Consider the following 21359-nt stretch of genomic DNA (forward strand, 5'->3'; position numbering starts at 1 on the left):
AGAACGATTTGTTTCTCTTAAAAGATTCGTTCATAAACACCAGTCGTGCCTCCAACCCATTTTAACATTTTCCGAGGTGTGGTTAGTTTAAATCCCTCCTTTGAAGGGTGTGAACCGACGGGAACTACATGACTCACAAAGCCCGGAAAAACAACTGTTTCGTTTTTACTTCCCTGGGGTCGTGAACATCTTATTAAACTACGTTAAGAGCAATGGCAGAATTTGTTAAGGCGCAGATTAAGGGTGACAAAGTAGTTGTGTTTCTGAAGCCGAGCTGTCCTTACTGCGTACTCGCTAAGGATGTTTTGTCAAAGTATAAATTCAAAAGTGGACACTTAGAGTTGATTGACATCAGCGGACGCAGTGACATGGGCAGCATACAAGAGTATCTGCAACAGATCACAGGCGCGCGCACCGTGAGTAGGCTACTTGTTGAATGGTGTTTTATATAACATATATGTGATAACATTTTTGTTATTTTTAGACCGGACCGTCAGTCATTACGTCACACTACCACAGTTACATAAATTAAATGTATTAACTTCAAACAAAACTTTTTTTTTTAAAATCTTAAAGTTCATCCTCAGTATTATTATATATTATTATGTTGGTAAATATGGCCAGATTTTTTTTACTCGCTTATTCACACAAATGCTGAGTCACCAATAGCTTGACTAGCAACTTTGGCCCTGCCCATTGCGTGTTAGTCATATGCTTTATTCGTTTGCAGTGTAATTTATTACATTTATTTACATCCATGTATTCTTTGCAGGTTCCTCGGGTCTTCATAGGGGAACAGTGCATTGGAGGAGGAAGTGATGTCGAAGGTCTGGACCGTTCTGGAAAACTGGAGGGCATGTTGCAGGCAATTGGATCTCTGCAGTGAAGGTATACTTCACAGTCCTTCTTTATAAAATATTAAAAACAATATAAACAACAATTACATCAGAGGTTCAAAACTGGTTTAGCCTCAGGGCATAGATTTTCCATTAGACATCAAGTGGCCACCATCCCAAAATTGTACAAAGAAATGTTGATGAAGTGTAATTAAGAAACTGCTTTTTCTCTCAGCAGCCAGTAATTCATGCCACTAAACACATTTTGGTCAGCACAAACCATATTTGACCGACAATTTAAATGCAATATTATTTTAGTATGACTGAAATTGTGTGGTGTGTATATATCTATATGTTTTTATTTAAATTTTATTACATTTTTATGTCTATGTAGACTTTTTTTTTCAGTGTTTTAGTTATTTTAGTTCATCAAGGTGAACTACATTAAAATAAAAAATTGGGTTTTTTTTTTAAATATGTTTTTTTTTTATTGTATTATATTTTAGTTAACTATAATAATAACCCTGTCTGGCTCATGTTGTCTGTTATCCTACATAGTTTTCATCTTCAGTATCATTGCTTTTCTCAACATCAGTGACTTAGTTGGAACAGATCTGTGATTCATTTTTAGGTCACAACTCATCCCTTGTGAATCACAGATTTAGATTAAAGCCACAGACTCTCAAAACGAACATGCATCCTTCTAAAAGTCTTTATTCAGCATGAGATGAGGGTCAACATAACTGGACTAGACTAAAGAAAGCCAGAATCGGCTCTACGTCGACCAAACCGACTGCACTAAAAGGCGATCCACATGCTAGATGCGTACTTTGTATGTTATTAGTTGAAATAAAAATCTCAGATGTACATGTTACAAAAATAGTTGCATCAAATTCAAATTAATCTCATGGGGAAAAAAAAATAAATATTTGAAATTTATTCAAGTCATATTGCTGGAGTAACCACTGAATTCAGAAACAAAGAAATCTCACCATGAAATAACATGGCTGACCATGAGAGTAACATATCAATCTCTGGAGAGAGTATAAGATCGACCCTACCCTGTTTAACACTTTGGGATTAATCCATCGCAGAGGAAGTTTATTGCACCAATCAGGCATAATTGTTCGTATAGAATTATCCACATTGAACAGCATCGGCGCATAGTGAGAATTCACAGCTGTCTGCTTTCTATCACAGGGTCAGAGGTCAAAGTTTGTGTGAATACAGTACATCAGAATCCACCGTTAACCCAGGAGTCAAACTAAGGTCTCTTTCATCCTGTATTTAAATGAATCTCCAATTTGCATCCTCTGTTTTTCGCCCTCCCTTTCGGTCCGCAGGGCGTCAAGAAGGGGTCACATGATGCTGCAGCGAGACTTGCGGATCTGCCGTCTGCGTTGCTGGTACTCGCTGAGCTCCTGTAGGTAACCTCTGGAGGGCCAGCGCAGTCGCTCCACCTGCTCACGCTCCTCATCTGTCAAAAAAAGCAGCACAGGAAAATATTGCTTCAACATTCCCTCCTGCTGAATGCCAGTGCATTTAAACAAAGCATAATATCCGTCCACCAGATTCTTTTTACCTTGTTCTTCAATTAAAATTATGTAATTGTCTCCCACTGAGTGTATAAAAAAAATGTGAAGTCTTAAAAAAACCTGAAAATAAAATATTTTCCTGTCAAAGTTTACTCGTTCTATTCATTGACTCACAGATACACCATTCATGAAGCGACACTTTTATTTATTCACCAAGTGTGTGTGGAAATGCAGGACATACTAATTAGGTCTGACGATTTAATTTGTTTCAAAAGTGACCTTACAGTTGCTCTCAGTGTTTCATAATGAAGCTTTGACAGAAGCGGGTAGTGATTTGCATGAGCTTGTGTGCAGCAGCAGCTGTTAGAAGTGCCCTCAGGGTGTTGGGATCTGGCTTTAGAGATGATTGTGTGTGTATGTGTACTAATGCGCTTGAACATCCCTTCCAGGTGGTCAAGCGGACGGCTCACCTGATAGCTCCAGGAAGTCAGGCTTATGACTGAAGATCAGGTAGTTATTGGCAATGAAATGGAGGAGCCAGACATAGAGCTGGTCAGCGTTGTGACACTAATGAGAGAGATAGAGAGTGAGCATGAGATCAGATAGAACGTTAGAGACTAATAAACATGTTGGATGTATCACAGATGGTGTTTTTTTTAGAAATTTGTAAGCAAATTTTTGATAGGCATGGAAAAACCCTATGACGTAATACAGTTGATCAAACGTGTAGTATACAATGTTGTTACTGTTAACTAAAACTATCAAAAATTATTTTCAATAATTGAAAAAAATATATATAATAGATGAGAAATTTGAATGAAAATTAGAAATTATTTGGCAACTACCTGAAATAAGTTTCCGCTGAGGTATAACTAAAACTTAAATAAAAATAAATGACAAAAATGACAAAACTACATTACAAAATTAATAAAACTAAAATTGAAACAAAAAAGAAAATATAAAAATATTAATGAATACAGCAATATTGTATAAATAATGCTAAAATAACAATAATCTTAGACAATCTTAAGACAAAACTTATTATTAAAATGATTAACAATAATCTTTTGAACGTTCTATTTATGAAAGATTACTGAAAAAAACATGATTTCCACAAAAATATGAAGCAGCACAACTGTTTTTAACATTGATAATAATAAAAAAATGTTTCTTAAGCAGCAAATCTGCATATTATGATTTCTGAAGGATCATGTGACAGTGAGGACTGAAGTAATGATGCTGAAAATTCAGCTTTGCCATCTAAAGGATTTTTTTTTTTTTTTTTAAATGTATTAAAATAGAAAACGGGTATTTTAAATTTGAATAATATTTTACAATATTACTGTTTTTACAGTATACTTGATCCAATTAATTCAGCATTGATGAGCATATGATCATATAACCTCAAATATTTAAACGGTAGTGTATTTTACAGTTTGAAACATATCTTTGCTTACTGGTTCACATGCTATTATTAAAAATAGGCAATATGCGGTATAAATATGTTAACTACGTTAGTATATAGTGAAAATATAGTGATATTATGGGTTCAAAGCACTCAAAGCAATGAAGTGACACCTTTATCAAACAAAAGGTCATCAAACACTCTCCTGTTGATATAGAGATGTAAAGACTCACCTTTGCTTTCTTCAGTAAGCGAATCACACTGATGCCCGTAGATGCTAGCTCTCGACTGGGCATACTCTGAAGATACGCGCAGACACACACTTCACACAGGTGCTGCAGCCGTTTCACCTGGTACATCTCTGCGCAGACGAGCACAGCCATGGCCTGCAGCACACTGGCTGAACACACAGACACACAGCACTGTCAGTCACCTCCATCAGCCTCAGTTCATATTCACTCTCTGTCAATCAAGCTCAGTCTCTATTTGCATCTATTCTCTCAACAGTGTTGTGTAATGTCCTTGATATGAACGGGGAAGCATCCATCACATTGATTGACAGAACGAGTCAAACAATCTGACATGCTAAACCTTCCTTCATTGTTTAATGATAAATACAACCTGAATCATTACATGTCATTAATTTGAAACATATGGATTATGATGCACAATACAGTCAATGTAAAAAGCCACTGTTAGGCACAACATACAGAAGAACCCCTTTATTCTCACTTCATATTGTAAATGTTAATATTATTACCTAATCAGATAAATTTTTTTTAAAAAATAAATAACTTACAATACCGTTTAAAAGTTTGTAGTCAATAAGATCTCTTTTATTTTATTTTATTTTATTTTATTTTATTTTATTTATTTATTGGAAAAAATTATACTGATACTGAAAGTAAATAAGAACTTTACAATGTTACAAAATATTTCTATTTCAAATAAATGCTGTTCTTTTAAAAAACTTTATATTGTAATCCTGAAAAAAAAAGTTTCACAGTTTCCACAAAACGTTTAAGTAGTTGATACTAACAAGAAATGTGTCTTGAGCAGCAAATCAGAATATTAAAATGATTTTTGAAGGATCATGTGAGACTGATGACAGAAGTGATGGCTGCTTTGCCATCACAGGAATAAATTATGATAATTAAAATATATTGAAATTTACTACTACTGTTTTTACTGTATTTTTAATCAAATAATTGCAGCTTTGGTGAGCATTAAAAAATCTTATCGACCTCAAGCGTTTGAACAGTTGTGTATGTTTTCAATAAAAAAAATGTTTTATGTAACAAAATAATTAAAGGGATAATTCATCCTGAAAAAAAAATTTTCACACATTGTGCCACAAACGTTTAAGTAGGTTGATTAACTAACCAAGCAACAATAAAAAAAATGTTTTATGTAACAAAATAATTAAAGGGATAATTCATCCTTGAATGTTATTACCGTGAACATTTGTCATTGGGAAATGACATTAGTTTTGTAATTAAGTCCTCTGAATCATATAGTGTATTTTAGCACACCTGAAACACTTTATTGACCAATCAGCATCCAGGACCAGAACTATCTATTTTATAAAATCATTTAAAGGAATAGTTAGCCTAATTTTGTTCTAAAGAAAAAAAAAATAGAAAAATGTTTGTTTTTGTCCATACAGTGAAAGGCAATGGGGTCTGATGTTGTTTTGGACAGTTCTTATTTTATTCAACAGAAGCTGTGGAATGACATGAGGGTGAGGGGGTGTACACTTCTGGTCTTTGGGGTCTCTAGAGACCCCAGGCAATAAAATGTAATTTTGTAACAAAATAATTATTAAAAATAATAATATTTTTACTCTGTTTATTGATGTTTTTACTCCACATGTGTGCAGTTTTTGGAATATTTGTTCAAATAGGTTTTTATACAAAAACAGGTTTTTATGTAAAATTCAATTTATAAAAGACCCTCATTTCTAACTTTCATTCATGGGGGTAACATGGATAATTTGACATGGTTATGGTATTTTTAAAACTACATTTTCCAAAAGACGGTCAAAAATCTTACACTAAACCATGTCAAATTATCCATGTTGCCCCCATGAATGAAAGTTAGAAATGTGGGTCTTTTATAAAGTGAATTTTACATAAAAACCTGTTTTTGTATAAAAACCTATTTGAAAAAATATTTCTTCATTTATATAAATTTAAAATCATAAATCCTCAAAAAACTGCATAAATGTGGAGTAAAAACATTAATAAACAGAGTAAAAGTAAAAAAAAATTGTTACAAAATTACATTTTGTTGCCAAAGACCATAAGTGTGATTTTTTTTTCACACTAACATAAAAACAAGACATCATTCCAATTTTTTTATTTTATTTGTAGATTTAAAAAGTGTTGACCACTGTACAAAGTATCATGGAATTTGGACAAAGATAAAAAAAAAATCTTATTTTTAGCAAACATCATTTGCGGGTCAAAAAGACCCCGAAGACCGCATAAGGGTTAAGGCAGGGTTGTCTAGTCCTGCATCTGATTTTTCTCCAACCAGCTGGGTTGCCAGGTTTTCACAACAAAACTGACCCAATTGTGTTTCGAGGGGGTAAAATACAATTTTATTTTTTATTTTTTTGGTGGTGGGATTCCCCTGGTAAAATGCGCATTTTAGGGGCTAAATACCATGTTATTGGGGTCGCATAAACTGGCAGACATGAAAACAACCCACAGCAACAGTGTTAAAGTAGCCCAATTCCGCAGGAAAACTTAAGACTTGGCAATACTGCCAACCAGCTCCAACACACTTGTTTCTAGTAAGCTGGAACAGGTTTGGACACTACTGCTTTAAAATCCTTGAAAACCACACTCTCACCTGGACAGCAGGTGTCAGTGTAGAGGTACTCCAGAAAAGCTAGAAAGGTATCAGACGAGACTCCATGAATTGGCACCACACGACTTCGTGCTTCTGCATATTTCCCACTGAACATGGCAGCCATAACATCACAGCGGGCCACAAGCACGGCTCTGTGCGCTGGCAGCACGCTTCCTGCAAGCAGACGCACAGCTGACCTCTTAAAGCACACTTAAACCCATGGAGTCAAGCATTACAGAGGAGCTCTGACTCAAACACAAGCCCCTCCCTTGTACTTTCCACCTTTGAGCTCTCTAAATCAATGCACCATTGTGTGCGCCTGTGTGTGTACATGCACATGCAGGGTTAGCATTGACTCTTGCCTTGCACCATGAAGATGACATCAGAGTATAGAGGGGAATTGAAGAGGCTTCCCAATGTCAAAGGGCCTTGTTGAGAGCGGGGTGTGGGTGTTTCCCTGGGGGCCTGCAACCAGAACGAATCGACACTGCAGTACACAATCTGAGGCGTTGAATACTGTTAGTACTGTGAGCATTAAGAATTGAGAAATCAGGTCAGCCATGCAAATCATTAGAAAAAACCTTTGCACAGTCCAGTTCTGTTGTATAATCAGAGCGCCTCCTGTCTGTCGGACGGATACCTTTTCTCTTCCAACGAATGAGCGTATCCTGTCAATCAGCTGGGCTACAGCCAAAGGGTTCTTCAGTTTTTCAGCAATAGCTTCCTCCAGGTATTCCCATTCCCAGGCCCCTGTGAAAAAATACACATTACCAGCACGCACTGATCCATGAACATCCTGCTCACACATGCATTAACTGGCTGTCCAGCTGACCGCGGAGTAAATCTCGACCTTTTACACTGGCTGCTCAGATCTGCTGGAGTTTAACCAACAGTTCAACCTCTCAGTGGAGGTACACTCTTAAAAATAAAGATTTCAAATGTTTTCAAATCAATGCCATAGAAGAACCATTCTGGGCTCCCTAACCTTTCAGTGTACTGTTCTTAAAGGGATAGTTCACCCAAAAATTTAAATTGTGTCATTAATTACTCACCCTCATGTCCTTCCAAACCCATAAGACCTTTGTTCATATTCGGAACATAAATTAAGATATTTTTGATGAAATCCGAGAGCTTTCTGACCCTGCATGGACAGCAACGCAATTGGTAAAATAGTCCATGAGACATCAGTAATTCAACAGTAATACTTTTTGTGCACAAAGAAAAGTAAAATAACAAATTTATTCAACAATTTCTTCTCTTCTGTGTCAGTCTTCGCTGCATGTTCATGAGAGTACCATAACACAAGGAGCTGGCATTCTTACTTAGAACCTGGATAGGCTGCACCTTGTTTATAGGCAGAGGAATCCACAATGCGCATTGAGACGGACACTGAAGAGAAGAAATAGTTTAATAAAGTCATTATTTTTGTTTTCATTGTGCACAAAAAAGTATCCTCATAGCTTCAGAAAATTAAGGTTGAGACACTGATGTCACATGAACTATTTTAATGATGTCCTTACTACCTTTCTGGGCCTTGAACGTGTCAGTTGCATTGCTGTCTACGTAGGGTCAGAAAGCTCCCAGATTTCATCAAAAATATCTTAACTTGGGTTCTGAAAATGAACGACATGAGGGTAAGTAATTAATTGAGTGAACTATTCCTTATAAAAGAACCACATGAAGAATATCTTAAAAATCTAAAGAACCTTTTGTGGAAGGAAAAGATTCCATGAATGTTAAAAGTTCTTCATGGAACCATCAAAGCCAATAAAGAACCCAGAGTACAGGGCTGGGGGATTCAGTTACAACTTTAAAAACAAGGTTATGTGAGCCTTTTCTCAGCTTTCTCTTCTCCATTAACTATACCAGGATACCAGAAGCCACAAATAAGGTGGTGGAACAGCTGTTTTCCACAAGAATCAAGTATTCTTGGTGACAGCTAAGAAAATAAAACCAATTTTTAACTGGTGTTATTTCATAGTAAAGACATAGTTTCCACTGTTCTGTCACATAAAAATGTTCATCCGTCACAGTTGAGCTGATTTAATATTAACTCAGCCTCATTCGTAAATCTGTCTAGACACTACCCGAGCGGGATTTGATCCGAAGAAACCACGCACAATGAGTTTCCGCGCATCATTTCCGTTAATGTAACGACCGTCCTTGGTTCATGGGAGGAAATTGGCCTCTGGAAAAATCACGCTATATATCAGCAGCAGGGTGTGATGATCTCATCAGTATGGGGCTCACCTTCTCACCTTGTGAGCATGGCCTCACTCTGATAAATGAGTCTATAATATCCATTCCTGTTTCCTTGACTGTTAAAGCCTCTTCTGAACACCTGATTGAGATGCATGTCCATCCTTCCAGCCTCCATTTTGCATCAGAGCTCCCAAAGAATAGGGAACGGGAGGTAATATTCCCAGTTTATGAGGAATATTGTGGCGGGCTAATACAAGCATAGAATCAAAATTGTGTACTTGGGTGAATGTCATGAAAAGCATGTCCAGGACACACTTCACCCCAAAATCAAAATAAATGCATTGTTTGCATAAAGGAAATGCTCTGACTTTATTGTCATGACATTTCAAAGTGACTTTCCCTCATTAAAAAGAGTTAAACTTGCAATTAAAAGTACCCGTTTAGGTATTTTACTTGGGCCATCATGTTAAGATCACGTGACCAGCTGAATACTACTTTATCTGGTAACCCCATTATAATAAGGTACTTCAGCTCAGAATATATTAAACATGGCTGATTTGAATAGTGCATTTCAACAGCAGCATCAGTAACAGAAAAATTTGCATGATGCTGCTTTCAAACCACTAGGTGTCAGTATTATTGTATGCAATAATTGTATTGTGTGTGTGTGTGTATAGTACGAATATATATATAGTATATATATATTAATATATATATATATATATATATATATATATATATATAGATATATATATATATATATATAGTAAGTATATATATATATATATATATACATATATAGAAGAGATGTTTGCCATACTAATTACTAAGCGCAATAATTACTGTAAGGCGTCTGTAGGTTTTTTGTTCGTTTTTTAGATTTTTTTTTTTTTGAGTACTGTAAATTACTATAATACAATTAATTTTAAATCAGCATAAAATAATGCCAGTTACAAATAATATAAATATTTTACAGTTTAAATGATAATTATTTATTTATTGCATTATGGTATACCATAAATCCTTAATTGCCATAATGTCACAATGGAAGCAAGAAAGCAAATAGATAGATTTTTAAATTAAGATAAATTTTGTGGTAAAGTATAACATGACATGTTACTGAGAGTTTTTTTTTAAATTCAGCACTTACCATAATCATAATTTTATAGATGCACAAATATTGTATATCATATCTTCTGGTTTTTCTCTCTTATGTTGCCTCATATGCATACACACACACACACACACACACACATACACACACACAGATCTCTCTGACCTCCCATGCATGGTAATCAGCCCCAAAGCTCCAGGGTCTCATAGAGTGGACAGCCATCATACATGCACATGTAAAACCATAAATCAACCAGGCCTTAGACACAAAAAAAAAAAAACAGCCTCCAAGCAATTTTAATTTTGATTATGATACTTTCATTTATAATTCTTTATTGTATAAGGCAGTGAATGGGAGAGAAACATTTCAACCGTAACTCAGTTGAGACGCCTAAACCAGCAGAACTGAGAAAGCATTTTCAAAGTTTCCTTCAGTCATGCTAATCTCGCTTCATATTTACGGTTGTGACAGGATTCTTCATGGAAAAAGAAATGCTGCCGGCATTTCAGCAATAAACGAAGCTCTACCTAGAGGAAATTTGCTCTTTCATAGTTAAGGAGACTTGGATTTTCAGTAAAATAAATAAGATAAAATAACACAAAACAAATAAAATGTATTTAGAATATTTTTAAATGATTAAGAGCATTTTAGAATATTTTTATATTAAATAAATATTTAAAATTTATTTAAAATATTAAAACTTGTTATAAGACTAATAGCATCTTTTTTCATAGCTCAAGAGAATTAGGTTCTCAGTAAATAAAATAAAATACAAATAAATATTTAACATTTATTTAAAATATAAATGTTTTATATGATTGGCAGCGTTTTTTCATAGCTCAGGAGAATTAGGTTATCAGTAAAGAAAATAAATACTTAAAATGTATTTAAAATATAAAAATTTATTATATAATTATTCACAGCTCGAGAATCAGGTTCTCAGCAATTAAATATATTTAAAAAATAAAATACATAAAAATGTAAAATTTATTTTTAAAAAAATATTACAAATGTTTTATATGATTACTCTGCACAAGTAAAGGTCTCCAGTTGTTATCTGTTTAATCAAATTTTTGTCTTAAAGAAATGGCTGATTTGCTAAAGTTGTCATCTGTGATTTTTCTTTCTTATGGAGAAAAAAAAAGCCATAAACGTCAATATATTGTGCCCTTTATCCAACAGCAGTTGCCTTGAACAACATCAGCCGCAATATTGCAAGCAGAGCACGTTCTCTCTCACCTCTGTAAAGAAACATTAACGTCTCCCACAGGCATAAACAGAGCAGCGGGTCCTTCACAACCAGCCGTGAAAGGTGTCCGGGAGGGTGTCCGTCTGCTCTGGGTAGATCATCTATGCCTCCGTCCCAGGTGGACAAAAGTGAGTGGGGGCCGTCTCTGTCCCTGCAGGTGCAGCGTGAAACGGGCCTTTCCCAGGCCTGCCGTCCCACCAGCAGCTGTCTGAAGTATGGGCTGACGGCACACAGAATGGACGCGTGCGCCCAGCCCAGCTCCTTCCCAGAGTCCCCGGCATAGAACGCCACGTCTGCGAATTGAACGCCGCGTTCAAGGAGCCACTGCAAGTCCTGAGAGAAGGAAGATTCCTCCACTCTCACTGAGGGGAGACGTGCTGAAAGACATGGATGGGATGTTATAGGACAGTTTTGTAGGTTTTTTTATTTATGTTTTTGGTTTTTGTGGCTAAGTGTGGTTATTGTTTGTGTTTGTTATGTTTATAAAATTCATAGATTTGATGTCTGATGTAATACCATTCAAAAGTCAAAAAAATTGACAATTGTTGACATGGAGTAAGAATACAGAGCTATCAAATGAATAAAGTGAAAAGTGAGTTAAAATTGAAATTTGACTTTGTGATAACCTGTTATAATGTAAAATATTATTGCAAATTAAAATAACTTTTCTATTTTAGTCTTTTTTAAAATGTAATTTATTCCTATGATGGCAAAACTGAATTTTAGAAGCATTACTCTAGTCTTCGGTGTCACATGATCCTTCAGAAATCATTCTAATATCCTGATTTGAAACTTTATATGGTCATTTCTTATTATTATCAATGTTAAAAACAGCTGTGCTTCTTAATACATTATTGTGGAAATGGTGATACATTGTTTTCAAGATTCTTTGATTAATGAAAGTTCAAAAGTAGAGCATTTTAAAAAATAACATTTATTTGTTTAATGTTTTTATTGACACTTTTGATTAACTTAATGCGTCCTCAGTGAATACAATTATTAATTTCTTGTTTTAATATCTAATTTCTTGGATGCCATATAATTTCCAGTGCATCTTTTTTTTTTCAAACATTTATGTATTTCTAGTAAAAAATTAAAGTGATACTTCCTTACATTCAAGTTAGAATTCAAATATTCTCAAATCCCAAATCATAGTATGCTGAAACAAGTAAATAAATTGAAATCTCTATTTCCAGTGTATTTTCAAAGTATGCGTCCTTGCATGTGTTCAATATTTGTGACAGCTGCTCTATTTAAGGGGGAAGTCATTGCCTAATGGTTAGAGAGTTTGACTCCTAACCCTAAGGTTGTGGGTTCGAGTCTCGGGCCGGCAATACCACGACTGAGGTGCCCTTGAGCAAGGCACCCAACCCCCAACTGCTCCCCGAGTGCCGCAGCATAAATGGCTGCCCACTGCTCCGGGTGTGTGTTCACAGTGTGTGTGTTCACTGCTGTGTGTGTGCACTTTGGATGGGTTAAATGCAGAGCATGAATTCTGAGTATGGGTCACCATATTTGGCCGTATGTCACATCACTTTTTCACTTTTAATTTCGATGCTGTCTAGGTGAAACAACTGTGATATTAAAAAGATCTAATCTGTGATTATTGTTTCCTGTAGGGAATGTTAAAGAACTTCTGGAAGAACAAAAGTATGTGAGGGAGAGGAAGATAAAAGAAATGGGTAAGAGAAAGGGAGAAACAGAGTGAGCTCAGCAGAGGAGGATGGTGGGTAAGGAATTTTTTAGTGTGAAGGGAGCAAGGTGGAGAAAGACAATGATGAGACAAGCAAAGCAGATGAGACGGGATGAGTAAGGGATACGGAAATAAGACAGGAACAACAACAAAAGTGACGTTAAAGCAAATTCCAAACAAGGAGGCGAATAGGAAGGCCACAATAATGCCAGACGTTAAAAAGAAATAGAACAAGCACAACAAACAGATTTTGTTTGTTCATCATGTCTGTATTATAGGCACATTTCTCATACATTACTGCTGTTCTTTATGCACTCTATAACCATTCATTTGAGGCCACACCAACGGTTTCCCAGCATTCAATACCCTACATATTTTACGGGCTGTACTCTATAAAAAGAGCCTAAGTAGTGCTGGAGCCACACCAACAAACTACAGAAAGCTTTGGCTTCTCGTTCTAAGTGTAAGTGCTCATAGCAGTGCTCATCTTGTGCAGAATACTTCTAGCCTTTAGCAGACAATCCTTTTATCTAAATGGCAGACGAGTTCATTGACTCAGTTACTGATGAATATTGCCATTTTGTGCATATTTTGCAGCCCGACCGCTTTGCAGAGATTAAGATAAGATGCCCGGCAAATTGCAAGTAGTTATTAGTGAGATTAGCCTAAATTAGACAGGTTTGAAAGGAAGCGGAAAAGTCAAAAGATGCACAACGATCTTTTTGGGAGGTCTATTTCACCCGACACATCACTGACTTAATAATGAGGGAAAATCTCATCAGCCACTAACCTGGCTGGTCCAAATGAGGGGGACGGGGCTCGTTAATCCTGTGACCCCGCCGTTTGTCTGGCCGTTCTTTGGCTTTCTGCTTCAGACACTGAATCATGAAGTATTCCAGCTGTGTGAAGATTCAAAGGCAAGCGTATAAATAACATCCAAGTACACCACAAATCACATCGACACCAAATATGGTGGAATATTTGCAGCAAGTTAGAAATAATGTGTCAAAATTGTGTCTTTAGGGTTACAACAGCTTGTCACTATACCCTTAAAAGGACAACTTTTTAAACAAAATTTAATCATATTTTTATAATAACAATCACAGTTACAGTTATTGACACTTGCAAAGTAAATCTATGGAGCAAGATTGGCAGATTAATAAAAGTATTTTGCCTAGTGTGAGTTTCAAAACCACAAACAGCCATGTCAATGGATAGTGTACATTTTCTGTTTTCATATAACTATGAAAATTAAGCTGAGACCACCAGAAAACAAAAAGGAAATCATATTAAAGCACAGCTTTTATAAAAAAGACTTCAATAAAATATTGTGTAAAATAAGTGTTGATTTTAATTCAGCAATTTTGTGCACATCTTACTTGGTGGCATTAGTATCATTAGTACACTTAAACCATACTTGTTATCAGCTGATATATATCAGTATTGGCCAATTACAGATATATATTGACCAATATTGGATATTTTCTCCCCATATTTTATTCGTCTACCACTAATTTAACCCTTTAAAGGTTCCTTCCAGAATTCCTTGCCCCATAGACTTCCACTGTCAGAGCATTTCTGTAAATATGTTTTATGGTTGTGGTTAAGCTTAAGAATGAGAGAATTACTGTCTCCATATTGCATGTGATAGATACTGTCAAAAGAGCTTTAACGCTTTAAAGTTTAAATTCTAATTAGCCATTTAGCAGACGATTTTATCCCAAACAACTTACAGTACACTTATTACACTCACCCTGGAGCAACCGGGGCTCAAGGTCTCAGTGGTGAAGGATGGGTTTTATATTTCACCCGAGGCATGGAGTTTATAAATGACCCCTTACCGGGTTTGAACCTCCAACCCTATGGCCACCAGCCCGGAACCGCTAAACCACAAGTACAGTTCTTCTGCATACTAATGAGACTTCTTAACAATGATTAAGAGACGAAGAGACACTTACCACACTGCCAAAGTAACGACCCACAAAAAAGTTGTTTAGAGAGGGCAGCTCCAGGTAAGTGGCCCCCAGGTCCCTGGACAGCTGGAGTCCCTCACTGTGGGGCACACAGCTGCTCCAGTCGGACGCACACAGGGGACATGTGCACGGTGGGCCATCATCTGTGGAAGGTGACAGAGGGAAACAATAAAAATGTGATGCACTCTTAAAAAGGCATTTTTCACAGTGATGCCATAGAAGATCCATTGATCCATCCACTGAATAGTTCTTAAAAGAACCATATTTTTCTTAGAGTAAAAAACATTTTAGTAATCTCAAGAACTTTTTTTTTTATGCAATAGAAAGGTCCTATGGAACCACACATGCCAATTTTAAAGTGTATATGCATATGCAAACGTATTACTGATGCACATACAAATGACATTTGTAGAGCAAGGGGCAAAATAAAACATGACTCATACCGACAGAGAGTACATAACATTCAGAGAGATGTCAACAGGCAGACATATGGAGCAACAAAATCTGAGCCTTTATTATGTAACAGTGCATGCCAGCTCAAGTTTATACCAGTGTAAATTTAAACATCAGTACGTTTGTGTGCAGACGGGTGGAGAGAGAGTGGCAGTGACAGAATGAGAGAGCAGGGATAGCTGGATAAAAACAATGTGTGTATGTGTGTGTGTGTTAGGAGGAGCTGGCCCGGCCAGTAGGGCGAATGCCTCAGGGAACAGAAGACCACGTAAAAAGATAGCAAGAAAAGAGAGCTAAATGGAGAGAGAGAGAGATGGAGTGAGAATGGAAGAGTGGAAGAAAGAGACGTGAAGAGGGCACAGGCAGGAAGAGGAATGAATCACTGTAGCCAATAAAAGAAAAAGCCCGGAGAAAATGGAAAAAGATGCACCTCGTGTCCCTCCAGGCAAAACAACATGAAATACAGCACAATTCTCATGACACAAACTCATTAGCATGGACATTATGTTAAACCAGATGGTAACATGCGAGCAGCATATAGCACTGTGCAAGGTACTTTTGAATGCATTTGAGAAAAGATTAAAACGTTTACGTGCATAATGTTGGTCGAATTATTACAGGATATTTTGACCTCTTTCAATCAAAATTTTATTCAGATCTAGCTCAGTCAGATCGAATGCAGTGTTTATATAATGGCTTGTCATCAGTCTGTTTATAAACTAATTTTTTTGAATGTATGTACTGTAAAGGAAGCTGCAGACAGTCATGCAGGTTTGGAATGACATGAGGTTGAGTAAATGATGGCAGAATATTAAATTTGAGTAGACTATTCCATAAACTGTGTGAATAACACATTCTACATTGTTTGTGGCATATTACATTTCCAATTGACTGAATTTACAGTTTACAGCAGGGATTCCCAGTTTTTTGTCAGCTGATAACATTTTGACTTGAGATACCACCTAAGAATTTAGCCAAATTTTTCAATAATTTAACAGCACGTTCACATTTTCGCCATTCTCTAATAACCACATGCAAATAAACAAAATATTTCAAATAAAAACAAGTAAAATATATGTCTTTTAGTAGGATTTATATATATATATATATATATATATATATATATATATATATATATATATATATATATATATATAAATGACTTATTTAAATTTTACATTTTTAGGATTGAATTAATTAGTCATTTTTCTTCAAACCTGCTCAAGAATCTTCCGCAAGTCTTAAACAAACCCATCGTGTTCGTTTCTCCTCCATTATCCTTCAGGGATAAATGATGTAGCTGGATGGAATCACATCTTGATGAATTATACATCTCAAAGGTCACACTGTGAGCACAGAGCTGCCGCTTTTATAGCGAATGGAGCCAAATCTGTGGTCTAAGTGCTTTGAGTCTATAAATGAACATATTCAACAAACGCTTACGGCGCAACCGCATTCAGCACATCAAAAGAACTCCAAATCTCGGCTCGATCAGACTTCTTCTTTTTCCTTGAAGTCAGAAGCTTCTCATATGCTGTGTTGCTTTTGAAGATCATTAATGGTTAACTAGTTCAACACCACAGTTCCATATGATTCATTTATTTCAATTACGTGAATGCTGCTCTGTCATTTCAGGAAAGTTTAAAAGTCAATTTTACTGTCTAATGCTTTGATTGACATGAGGTATTTAAGATTAAATTATGCATAATCCTAATTATCATTAGTACGTGACATTATTTCCTCTGCTTACAGTACTTAAGCACACATTCCATAAGCAAAACCATTAGGCAATTTTTAACCAGAGTTTAGTTAAATTGTTTCCATTAAGTCCATTATCTCCCAAGTCTGCATTACAAAAGGCCGACAGTCATTTGTTTTTCTTTAAAACTTCATAATGGAGAAAAATACTACAAATGAACTCTAAACAAATGCAAAACAGAAACAGCCAATCGCATCTCACCATTTAGCCTCGCCCCCACGGCTACCAGAATCACAGGAACACCCCAGTGTCGAAGAAGAGGGCGAAGTCTTGGGGCGTAGACGTTTCGGACCTGCTGAAAGGCCAGTTTGTCATTGACCGAGTACTTAATGACCACAATGTCGGCCTGCTCCAAAATGCTCCGGACGCTCGCCCAGTCGCTGTCCAAAAGGTCCTGCCATTAAAATAAAGGTTTTAACCTGTGATGTTTATAAGGGCATATCTCAGTAGCTCAGAATCTGTTCCACCAATCAGCTTATGGATATCACTGCCATAGCTAAATTCCTCTTAGTCCTCCAATCAGGTGGAAACAACTCCCTTCCCAGAGTCTGCAGAAACCCTAATCCTGCTTTAGAATCCCATCATCCCTCTCTCATTCACGCTGTTACTCACCCAACTGGGACAATCCCGCACCATCACTCTGACATCCCCGAACACTCTAGACTGGTACTCCATAAACGCAGGGTTCAAGGGATGCCTTGAAGGTGTGACCGAGTTTGGATCCAATTCCCGAGCTCCATGGCCTAGGTAACTCCACAACAAGCCACCTTGGATCTGTCCTGGGCCAGTCGTCTCGTCCCCAGGCCCGACGCCCCCAGGACACTCGCTACCCAGGGCCACTATGTGGACAGACCTGTGGGACATAGAAAAGCCTTTAGCAGTTTACAATTACAATCCAAACGGTTGTCTTTATATAAGCAATCACAGCTAACAGCATTTACACACAGTCCTCAACTCTCTCTGCACTGAAAAATGTTTGTAATTTTTATGGAAGAAAATTTAAAAAATGCAACAGTTAAAAGCCTGTTGATTGCTTAACTGTAAGTTACTCTTCCATATACAGTGAAGTACTGTAACTGGTTCAACACTGTATAATTTGTAATTTTACAATAAAATACTGTCAAATTAGTTTTTTTGTTGTTGCTTTTTTTTTTTTTTTGCAAGTTAAAACAATGAATTACCTTCAAGTAGATTTGTATATTAACATAATATCACTAAATGATTATCAGTGAAAAATATACAGGCCGTATTTTACTATGATTTTCTAGCAACCACCGATGACAAATCTATATATAACAGTAAAAACCTGTTAACTGTAAGTTACCTCACTGATTATATACCACACCCTGTATATGAATTATATATATATATATATATATATATATATATATATATATATGCTGTTAAATAATTATTTAAATAAGCAAATGAAAAAAATTCTAATTTAATTTTAAAATGTAGGCTATAGTAAGACAATACGTTTTTTATGGTAAAATATTCTATTTTTTAAGCCAGTTTTCATATTCAGTGTCCAGGACAAAATACAAAGACATTTGCAGTTAAGAGCCCTAAATGTATTATGCTATCTACCCCCTTTTGGACTGTTAACTCTGTATATATTTTGTTAGCCTGTAATTGTTGTAGTTATATGGTAATTATTAGGCTACTATTGCACATTTTGTATGCCAATGCATGTTATAATGCAATATTTGTGTGTATACATGTTATCATAGTATTGGTCTATAATATACATACATACATAGATACATATATATATATATATATAATTATTGCATGCGTGCAAATGTCAATGTGTCAATGCCCAGTAACAGTTAGTGCACTGATATTTATGTCATGCTACTGTAGCATAACTGTCAATTTTGCGCTATAGGGGCTTCGGTCATGGCAAAGGAAGAATCATATGCATACTTACATGATCACAACAACCGTCCGCTGGATCAAGGCTCGGGGAGCACGTACTTCAGCTGGGGGCTTTCACATCAGTCTCCGGCTGTTTTCCGCAATGAAGGTCGAACACGGTACAATCCCTCAGCAGAATGAAAAAGCGAACGGTTCATTTATTAAACACGCGCTGGCGAAGTGAAAGAGTGTCAGGTGCGCAATGATCCGACTGTAAACACACACATCCAGACAGAAACGATCCAGTGGCTCCTGCGCTAAAGGAAACAAGTTCATACTCCACCGAAAACAGGGATCCGGCGCTTCCCGGGACGCATGATCTGAGCCCTGAAACCAGACGTCACTTGAGCATAACGTCAAAGCTCATGGGTCAATGAGATAAGAATATAGAGGAAAACAAAAAAAGAGCACCGCGAGTGGGTTTGCCTCCTGACTCAGCAAACGATCGGAGGGACGTGGACACTTGCTGTCCACACCGCACACACGGCTGCGCACACAGGCTGGTCGTGTTAGTGCTGTGCCTCTGCTGTCTTGTCTGTTCAAACCAATGGCACTTTCAGTCATTAATACGTGATTCGAGAGAGTCTTTGACTGTCATTCCCAACAAATAAAAATGCAGTCTCACTGCAGGCTCAATCAACAGCAAAACCAACTACACAGACAGGTTTTCTCAAGAATATGGTGCTCGCTGATGCAAAACACATCAGCTTTGGGCCCCTGGGAGCCTCCTTCGGTACCCTAGCCAAAGTCAAAAGAGCCCACCGCCATGCCAGAGCTGAGATGTGGCAGGAGCCCCTGGGGGCACCCAGAGGCCCTCGGGGGTGAGATAACAATATTTATGCTTTGATTTCACAAGCACTTATAATTAGACATGTTGCATGCTGACACCACTGCATGATGCGCAACTAGTACCTCTATATTATGTGCTTTCAAGGCACTGATCCTCTAATAAAAGGTGGTAATAGCATTTATTGCATGATATAAACAAATAAACATTGTTTAGACTCTTTATTTGTGCATTATTTAAGCTGAAGGTTGCTGTTTTCTTTCAGACTGTCTGTCAAGCTAATACAGTATAATTTAATATAATATTATATATAGAATTATTAATGTTTTTGAAAAAAGTATCAGTAAGGCTGCATTTATTTAATCAAAAATGCAGTAAAAAACATTGTGAAATATTATTATAATTTCAAATACTGTTTTCTATTTTAATATATTTAAAAAATGTAATTTATTCCTGTGATGGTAAAGCTGAATTTTCAGCAGCCATTACTTCATTACTAGTCTTCAGTGTCACAAGATCCTTCAGAAATCATTCAAATATGCTGATTTGGTGGAAATATTTTTTATTATAAATGTTGAAAAGAGTTTTTGAAACTGTAATAATTTTGTGAAAACCGTTATACATTTTTTTCGGGACTCTTTGATGAATAGAAATTACAGTATTTATTTGAAAAAGATTTATTATTATTATTACAAATGTCTTTACAGCCACTTGTAATCAATTTAATAGATACATCCTTGCTGAAAAAAAAAAACAATTTTAAATAAAAAAACTTACTGACCAAAACAATATTTTGTGTATGTGTATATACACACACACACACACACACACACACACACACACATACATATACATATACATATACATATACATATACATATACATAAACAATTCTTACTATTATTATTATTAACAATAATGAAATGGAAATTATATACAGATGTAGAAATGAGTAGGTATCTCTGAATAGTGGAATAAATGCATTTGGTTTGTTTGTAGCAATGATTTTCTTTTTAATCTTTTAAAACATCTTTCGTTTACTGAGGCCCCCTATAGTGAGCCACTGGTGTAGTACAAAGGTGTAATAAATTTAGAGTCAGTCTGCTTGAGGCAATGTATTGACGCTGAAAGTGCTGTTTAAAAATAGCATTTGACCCAATAACCTAATCTGCAAGAAATAAAACCTGTTTTGTTGTTCGTTCTCTTCATCTCAGGTAATTAGTAATTATTCTTTGCACTCAAACCTATTCTATCCTAACAAGCCATTCGTAAACAAACTATTACTTCAGTAACTCTGACAGTTCTATTTTTAGCCAAATGTTGTGTATATTTTAATTTGCCTTTTTTGCCACAATATGACATCAAAAAGCCTCAGCACCCTTCAGATCCTCCTCTGAGATCACCAAAATAGCATCATCTCTCCTGAGCCGTAGCAAATCAAAGCTTGCATTCCATCTTATTTCCGTCAGTCATGCTATCCTGATTATTTTAATTCTACTATAACAAGCTTTTTATCCATACAACAGGTCTAATATAATCCCGCTCCCATCGTCTAACGCAAAGACAAGCTTTAATCA

At 36.2% G+C, this 21359-nt stretch overlaps 2 protein-coding genes across 3 annotated transcripts; one reads left to right on the plus strand and one right to left on the minus strand.

Moving 5' to 3' along the window:
• The first annotated feature begins 102 nt into the window (after positions 1-102).
• On the plus strand, positions 103-2518 carry glrx (glutaredoxin (thioltransferase)). Its single transcript, XM_019063011.2, has 3 exons — positions 103-416; positions 773-888; positions 2180-2518. Exons 1-2 carry the CDS (start codon positions 213-215, stop codon positions 884-886), a joined length of 318 nt encoding a protein of 105 aa, XP_018918556.1. The 5' UTR covers positions 103-212; the 3' UTR covers positions 887-888; positions 2180-2518.
• On the minus strand, positions 1759-19785 carry rhobtb3 (Rho related BTB domain containing 3). Of its 2 annotated transcripts, none has more exons than XM_042748219.1 (12): positions 19009-19785; positions 17688-17928; positions 17277-17469; positions 14849-15006; positions 13681-13789; positions 11188-11574; positions 7273-7382; positions 6995-7097; positions 6633-6806; positions 4010-4176; positions 2842-2938; positions 1759-2313 (listed from the first exon to the last, which is right to left on the minus strand). In XM_042748219.1, coding segments are annotated over exons 1-12 (1860 nt in total). In that variant the 5' UTR covers positions 19011-19785; the 3' UTR covers positions 1759-2194. The 2 variants fall into 2 exon arrangements, with proteins under 2 accessions (XP_042604153.1, XP_042604152.1); XM_042748218.1 differs by lacking the exon at positions 19009-19785 and adding an exon at positions 18008-18068.
• Between the last annotated feature and the right edge of the window lie 1574 nt (positions 19786-21359).

The sequence above is a fragment of the Cyprinus carpio genome, chromosome B21, assembly GCF_018340385.1.
Source record: "Cyprinus carpio isolate SPL01 chromosome B21, ASM1834038v1, whole genome shotgun sequence".
NCBI classification, from domain to species: Eukaryota; Metazoa; Chordata; class Actinopteri; order Cypriniformes; family Cyprinidae; genus Cyprinus; species Cyprinus carpio.

What these genes read in the sequence shown, in the direction of transcription:
- glrx (XM_019063011.2), top strand. Translation starts at nt 213, where the DNA reads ATGGCAGAATTTGTTAAGGCGCAGATTAAGGGTGACAAAGTAGTTGTG. An exon ending in AGATCACAGGCGCGCGCACC is followed by an intron (nt 417 to 772) that starts GTGAGTAGGCTA and finishes TATTCTTTGCAG; the next exon opens with GTTCCTCGGGTCTTCATAGG.
- rhobtb3 (XM_042748218.1), bottom strand. An exon ending in TGCGGGATTGTCCCAGTTGG is followed by an intron (nt 17,470 to 17,687) that starts GTGAGTAACAGC and finishes TTTTAATGGCAG; the next exon opens with GACCTTTTGGACAGCGACTG. An exon ending in GTTAATGTTTCTTTACAGAG is followed by an intron (nt 7,383 to 11,187) that starts GTGAGAGAGAAC and finishes ATTTTTTCACAG; the next exon opens with GGGCCTGGGAATGGGAATAC.